Source organism: Rhincodon typus, chromosome 14, assembly GCF_021869965.1.
Source record: "Rhincodon typus isolate 14 chromosome 14, sRhiTyp1.1, whole genome shotgun sequence".
NCBI lineage: Eukaryota > Metazoa > Chordata > Chondrichthyes > Orectolobiformes > Rhincodontidae > Rhincodon > Rhincodon typus.
This window is the reverse complement of record NC_063345.1, coordinates 42485521-42493368: the sequence shown is the minus strand read 5'-3', so window position 1 is coordinate 42493368 and position 7848 is coordinate 42485521. Positions and strand designations below refer to the sequence as shown.

Here is a 7848-nt window from a genome sequence, read left to right as displayed (position 1 = left end):
TCTCTTGGTCTATCTCAGACACATCCCTCCCCTTCCTTGACTTCTCCATTTCCATTTCTGGCGACAGTTTATGCACTGACATTTACTACCATCCCACAGACTCCCATAGCTACCTAGACTACACTTTCTCACACTCAGTATCCTGCAAAAACTCCATCCCATTATCCCAATTCCTCCATCTCTGTCGCATCTGCTCTGATGAGGAGCCGTTCCACTCCCAAGTATCTTGGATGTCCTCCTTTTCCAAACAACATTCTTTTCCCCTCTCTGTCATCCACACAGCCCTCCGTGCCTCATCATTCCTTGTTCCACAGCTCTAAACCAACCCCGCCAAACATAATAAAGATAGGGTCCCCCTTGTCCTCACTTTCCATCCTACCGGCCTCCACATCCAACATATCATCCTCAAACACTTCCACCAACTCCAATTAGACCCGACCACCTGGAACATCTTCCACTCCCCACCAGTCTCTACCTTCCAAAAGGACCATTCCCATTGCTACTCCTTAGTTCACCCCACACTGCCCATCAAGCACTCCAATTCCCCCCTCCCGGTTCCTTCCCCTGTAACCATAAAAGATGCAACACCTGCCCACACACCACCTCCCTCACCTCCATTCAGGGCCCTAAACAGTCCTTCCAGGTGAGACAGAGCCTCACCTGCATCTCCTCCAATCTCCTGATGTGGTCTTCTCTACATTGGTGAGACCAAACATAGACTAGGTGACTGTTTTGTCGAGCATCTTTGCCTAGCCCATAACGGCCAGCTTAACCTCCCAGTCACCGCCCATTTCAACTCCAACCCCTCCCACTTACCATCCCACTCACCCCTCCCACTCCATCCTCGGCCTCCTCCAGTATTGCAGCAATTCAGAACACAAATTTGAGGAACAAAACCTTATCTTCCGCCTGGGCACCTTACAGCCTAGAGGACTCAACATTGAGTTCTCTACTTTAAATAGCCTTCCCCCCACCCCATCCCCCTGCTCCCTTTCCAGCCCACCTCCTCCCTTCCATTCCACCTACTAACCCTCCCTTCCAGCTACCAACCAGATTCATTCATCCCTCCCATCGACCAACCAGGTCGTACCTACTACTGGTGCCCACCTAACACCACCATTCCCCTACCCCTACACCCCTGTTTATCTACTGCTCCCCCTAACCCCACATCCAGTCCTGAAGGCGGCTAATACCCGAAATGTTGACTTCTCCTTTCTTCCAAATACTGCTTGGCTCGCTGGGTTCTTCCAGTCTTCTGTTTGTCTACCTTGGGTTCCAGCATCTGCACTTTTTTTAATCTCTAAGGAAGGAGGTGTGTATGTTTCCTCCTATCAACCATCCCCTTTGCTATTTCATTCTACTCCCCCTCCTCAGGTGTTCACAGCATTACTGGTGGCTGTACCCTTATGATAGTGAGTTTCTGGAAGACGCAAAAGCATTTGATGAATGCACACCAGCTGGAAAGTAACACTGAGACTTCAGAGAAGGTCGAGCAATGGAACTATTGCTTAACCACACCAATGGCTTGAGTTGTAATTACATGTTATATTTAAGGACTATGGGCAAAATTAGAAGACATGGAATGGTTTGGACATTTTCAGGATTGAAAAGGTTTTATGATGTGGATTAATCAAGGAATGAAGTGAACAGCTCACTTTGTGCTGTAAGCCATCTGTGCTTAACAGAAAAATCAGATGACTTTGGAGAAAAGGCAAGCAAAGCTTTCAAGGAGATAAGAAATAGCATCTATGGTTTTTAAATTACTAGAAAACCCATTTTTGAAGACCAAGGAACCCGCGATGTTATATTTTCCTAACAAAACTTTCAGGGTTATGTTTTCTACTTTTAAAATACCTAAGTAATTAGTAAGGAATGCACCCAAAAGCTTAGTTTCTTTGTTTTTTCATAATAGAAGTTCCTGGGAACCTAATAGCTTCCAAATACCAGTATTTTACCTTGTAAAACCTGAAAACTGGCCTGTGACCATTTTCCAAGAACTCATTCAGGTTGATTACAATTGGAAATGAACACAATCCATCAGTCTATGGCTGTCAGCTATTCAATTTTGCCATCAGAAAATCCAATGGACCATGAATAGTCACCACATGTTATCTATTGTTTCAGATATTTGGCCATGAGGGGTGTTGTTTCTTGAAAATATCATCTCTTCAGAGACTGCTGTCTTTTTGTATTTTGTGAGTGCGTTACTTTGGGATTAAGGAGATATAGTTCTAATGCTAATCTGAAAATCCAACATCTTTCAGAAACTTCCTTTAATCCGTCATAATTTTCACAACAGAGGTATAAGAATTAAATATTTTCCCAAAACAAGTCACATTAAAGTGGTGTGGTAACAAATACACATTCTAGTGAATTCCATAAATCAAATAATCTTCTGCTCCTTGAAATTTCCATGCCTTTTCAATTACATCAATTTAATGAAGAATTACGCAAGCTTCAAGACTTCTTTCACCATTTCACCAATTCCATCGAAAACCTCATGGATGGGAGCATTGCACATGAAGGCACTTGTCGTCACCAATTTGTTTCGCTTATCGATGTGCACTTCACTGACATGCTTGTTAACATGCTTGCAGCCTAGTTCTACCATTGTCTGGGCTGTTTTTGCATAGGGCCACCTGAAGAAATAAGTGCAAATATCAGTCAGTACATGAAGAAAAAGATGAATCACAATGTCAGGAAAAATATTTTGTTATTATATAAAAAGACACATTTGAGTAAAATGCACCAATCCTTCACACTAAGAAGGAAATTATACTCAAGGAAAGCACAGCCCTTGGGTATGATGACAATAATGTGGAATTAATTAATAATGAGTTAGAATAAGATCATTGTGATATTAGCACATGGATAATTTCATACATTAGTTATCATATTTTACTAACTCCATGCCGCTAATATAACTGAATAGTAGTAAACATAGGGTGAATATTTTCATTCAATTTACTCTTGCAGTAGAATGCTCATCATCAAATGTGCAGTGATAAGGCTGTTGTTATCCTTGAACTTGACATATTCTTGTTCAGATTTCAATACAGCAATTTGATCATCCTGCTTATATATCACACAGAATTCTAGAATATAACTTCTTGATAGCTTGGTGAATTCACAGTATGGGAAATAGCCATAGGGACATTGAGTAAAATACAATTACTGCCATTAGACTTCTGTTTTGTAGAAACAAACAGCAAAAACAACTTTATTGCAAAAAGTATGATCACATGTAGGATGCCAACATAAAAAATGAGCTATGTTAAGATCAGCATGTGCATTTCACTTAGTGAGATAGTAATAAATGTTTAGATAAACACAAATAGGCAAAAAGTAAAGGTCAAGCTTTACCATTTTCACATAAAAGTGCTTTCTTGAGTGAAATTCAATATACCCAATTCATCATTATTTATGCCTTTTTTTCCTCATGCAACCTTCTGCTCTTCATCACCTTAATTATGCAACTGACTTATTAGGCACCTGTTTTGTTGTAGCCCAGCTCGCTTCACAGTACTTCAGGCACTGTAATTCAAGAACTGCCCTTCACGCACTGGTGTTCCAGCATTACCCTTGAGGAAACACCCACAAAGGCAAGTTACCTCCAGTGTATTTGTTGAATACAGTGCTGGCACATGCTGTAGGAGGATGATGCCCACAGGGCATATAGGTATTTCATGAAGAAGACAGAGTTAAGGGCCAGAGAAACAAGCAGCAAGCTGCCACTGCTAGGTATCTGCTTTGGCTTTCATGTCAGGAATTGGCACCATCTAGTTTCTCAGGGAAAAAAAAGGGGAGAGTTGAGAGTGCATTGAAATTAGAGCAGGTTCAGCGAAAAATCAGATGCAAATGCACAGAAATAAAAAAAAAGTTGCCACTCATGAGATTCAGAGCACGTCATTTAATTTTGAAGGAAAAGTCAGAAATATGTTTCTCACTGTCAAGAATCTGATTTCACCATTGTCGCCATATTATCCCACCCCCAACTTTCTTGCCGCTATGCATGGCTGCTCAGGAGAACACAATGTTCTGCACCAATTCAAAGCTGGAAGGAGAGCATCTCGGTAAAGAACACACCTAAAAGGCCTTGGGATTGCTGTAAACAATTAGAAATTTTGGAACAACAACAGGGGCATCAAATGTCTCAATGCACATAAAGCTTTAGAGAAAGACAGCAATGAGTAAAGGAAGAACCATATTGATTTGAGTCAGGAAACATCTGCATGGGAAAGTTCAATGTAAATCTACTTCCAGTAGTATTCAACAATTGTGACAGGCCCAATGATGGCATGAAAACCATTCTATCTGTGGACCACATAGTAATTTCCCTTCAAAAGCCATATTTAATCTCCCAAAAGTAGCTACCTGCTTTTTGTTTACTGATAGTTAAAGTAGGGATTTCTCCCTAATTAACCAATAGAATGTCAAACGCTACAAAAAAAACTTTAAATACAATAGCCTAACAATGCAACAGACTTGAACTAACTGGGAGGTATTCTGTTCTGGTTAATATAGCACAAAAACTAAGGAGGTCAGCAATTAACAAGTTAATTCAGCATTCCTACATTCTATGCTGTGCTGGAAGAGACTGAAGCAGAGATAGTGCTGACACTGTAATTCACTCAGTGTTCTTAAGAAACAGATAAGATCAAACCACAATAAGCAATGAATTATCTTCTACTTACTAGCCCATTTTTCTTCAGTCAAGGCAACTGAAAGATAACCTAATCCCATTAACAAAATTTCAGACGAACTTATCCTTTGAATCTTCACTGTTTCAGTGAGGAAGTGACTCACCACTATTTGCTGTCTCCCTTTCAATTTGTCCTCTTCACCAAAGCCAATGAAAGAGACAGCAGGAGTGCATCATGTGATGAAATCAGGTAAACAAACATCCTTCAATCTCATGACACAACTGCATGCTCTCCACTGGATCAAACTGTCATATGCTTAAATACATAATTGAGCTCTTAAACTGGCACAACTAAAAACAGGAATAGTGTCAAGCAAAGAAAACGAGGATTCACTAAGCCAAGGTGATAAAAAGTTCTTAACAGTAGAATCAAGAGTTAAATACAAAAATCAGAAAAAAAAAGGCCACCAGATAGATAATTGTAAGAGATAGAGAAAAGGAAGTCTGGGACCAAGTAAGGACCAACAAGAACAAATGCCAATAAGTGTAAATCAGGCTAGAGTTTTGAGTAAAGTGAATCAAATTCTAACAGACCAAATATTACCCTTGATCAAAAAGGAAACTTTACCTTCCCCAGAGCAACTGCCTCCTTCAACTTTATTAAAAATTCTGTTAACAACATCTGTCATCCACTACTAGTGGTGAGGAATGGAGAGTGTAACAAACTTGTACTTTAATTCTTAGCAGAGTTAAAATTAGTTTAGTGAATTAAAATGAAACTTAGTTAAAAATTTTAAACTTACTTTTCACATTCTGTGTCATGGCCCACAGTTAATTCACATCCAGGGATGAGTTTTGCTGCCAGCACTGGAGAGATGCAGCACAAGCCAATGGGTTTCTTTGTAGCATGAAATTTTTTTAAAGCAGATTCCACTGATGCCTCCACACTGAAATCCTTCCCTTTCACTGCCCAGCTGCTCAGATTTTTAGCAACCCCAAAACCACCTGAATAGAGGAAGTATATGTAAATTTTACAGAGTAAGAATAATTTACTGTGGATGCTGGATATCAGAAATAAAATCAGAAAGCCTGAAGAAGTCATACTGAACTCGAAATGTTAACTCTATGTCACTCTCCACAGATCTGCTCAGTTTCTCTAGGTTTTTGAAATTTTATTGCAATGGAAAAAGAATTGCTGCAGGAAGAAAATTACTTAATCATTGGATAATAGTGAAGCTTTCTGTTTCAGGATGCATGTACAGTTATGTAATCATATTCTGCACATACTAATTGCAACAAGTATATGTGTTAAATAATAAACAAATCTCAGAAAACAACAAGTTAATTTTAGAATTAGATGCTGTGAATAAAGGCTTGTCAGATTGAGAGATTGATGTACACAATCCCACTTCCACCCATTAGGTTTGTGGTGGAAATGCCCATGGGCATGCTTCCCATCCTCCTGTCAACTGACATCTTTCAGTGGGCTATTTGTACAGAATCAAAGGCCCTGCCCTACTGTGGTCTCACCAGTGTCCTGTAAAACTGAAATATATCCACTATATTTTTGCATTCAAATGCCACACATTCTATCAGTTTTTCAAGTTACTTGTTGTTTCTATATATCAGTTGTGATTTATGTGCTAGGTGCCCCAGATCCCTCTGCATCTCAGAGCTGTGCAATCTCTCGCCATTTATATAAGTTTCTTCTTTATTCTTCCTGCCAAAATGGCAATTTCATATTATCTCACATTATACTCCATTTGCCAATCTTTAGCCACTCACTAATCTAGCAAACTAGCAAAAACAGAGATGCTTATTTAAAATCTCCAGGAAATATGCTAGCCAAAGTTAAATGAGAGCACCAATGTTGGAAAAGGTTTTTTAAAAACAATTAATGATTGGGGCAAAGGTTTCAGCAGCCACATGGAATAGGGTGAGAATTAACAATTATTAATCAGAGCCCTGTCTTGATACATGATACTACATCGGTGAGCTCGAGTTTCTAACTGCATTGGGATCAGGTGACGTTCCATACCTATAAAAATATAGAAACATTTCATAAATAAATCTGAAAAAAAAAAAACGGCCGCTGGACTCGAAAAGTCAACTCTGTTTTCTCTCCACAGACGCTGCTAGACCTACTGAATGTCTGCAGCAATTTCTGTGCTTGTGTGAAAAGCATAGCAAAATACGATTAAATGGTAAATATATTTGACTCTCCAAACTTTCGTACAGCTCCAATAATGTTAAAGTGGTCTTCACTGGTTTAGTAATAAGAGAGTGAAACGCCACAAATTTGGACATCTACCGGGGATAATCAATGCATCCGTGTCATTGATACTGAGCTCAGCAAGGTCCTTGATGTTGCCTCTGGCGATCCGGCTGCTCTCTACCAGAACGTTGCGCACCTCCTCGGTTGGTTGACCGGTCAAATGGTTCACAACATGCATTTGGTTCACATTTGGGGCGTAGAGTTGTAACTGGAAAGAAGAGGAACTAGTTAGAAACAGCGGTTTGACTGTATAACAAACAAGGAAGCACCTACAGACAGAGCGTATTGCGCAAGAAGGAGAAAATGAAAACTGAAATTAAAATTGCACAAGTGAAGTAAAAGGAATATAATGAAAAAGACACTAGGGAAGAAAAATAACTGAACGTAAAAGAAGCAGCAAAGTAAAAAGGTTATTTTAAACACAAGTTTTGAGAGAATTTCAGAGGAGTGATAGCTGGGTTTTTTTTAAAGGGAAAGGCGATGGTACCTCGGCTCCAGCTCGGCTGAGATGAACCATCGTTGCCGAGCACTCATGCAACTCAGAGCCATCATAAACTCCGCAGCCGGAGAGGATCACAGCGACACGCTTCTTTTCCATGGTCAGAGCAGACACAGCACCAATGCAACGTCCCTGCTTGCCCTGAGCCGGCTGCGCACGTTTCCCCTTTTTGTCATGGCGTTTTATACTGTCAGGAAGAGGGCGGTACCCAACGACGAAGATTACTTAGCAACAGTGTTTTGTTAACTATTAATTTAATTCAAACTTCCTGATGGCTACAATCCAAAGATTTTTTCCAGGAATGCTGCATGTATTTGCTCTCCGTCAAAATGTTAGGTAGACGAAATAAGACAGTTAATAATTGATTTAACCTTGAAGGCCAATTATACAATTATATTTAAAAATTATCATCATAATTCAATGCCAAAAGAT

At 39.8% G+C, this 7848-nt stretch overlaps 1 protein-coding gene across 1 annotated transcript; it reads right to left on the bottom strand.

Moving 5' to 3' along the window:
• Window positions 1–2258: 2258 nt before the first annotated feature.
• On the bottom strand, window positions 2259–7598 carry si:ch211-153b23.5 (uncharacterized protein LOC321177 homolog). Its single transcript, XM_020528363.2, has 4 exons — window positions 7405–7598; window positions 6954–7125; window positions 5446–5647; window positions 2259–2639 (listed from the first exon to the last, which is right to left on the bottom strand). Exons 1-4 carry the CDS (start codon window positions 7513–7515, stop codon window positions 2447–2449), a joined length of 678 nt encoding a protein of 225 aa, XP_020383952.1. The 5' UTR covers window positions 7516–7598; the 3' UTR covers window positions 2259–2446.
• Between the last annotated feature and the right edge of the window lie 250 nt (window positions 7599–7848).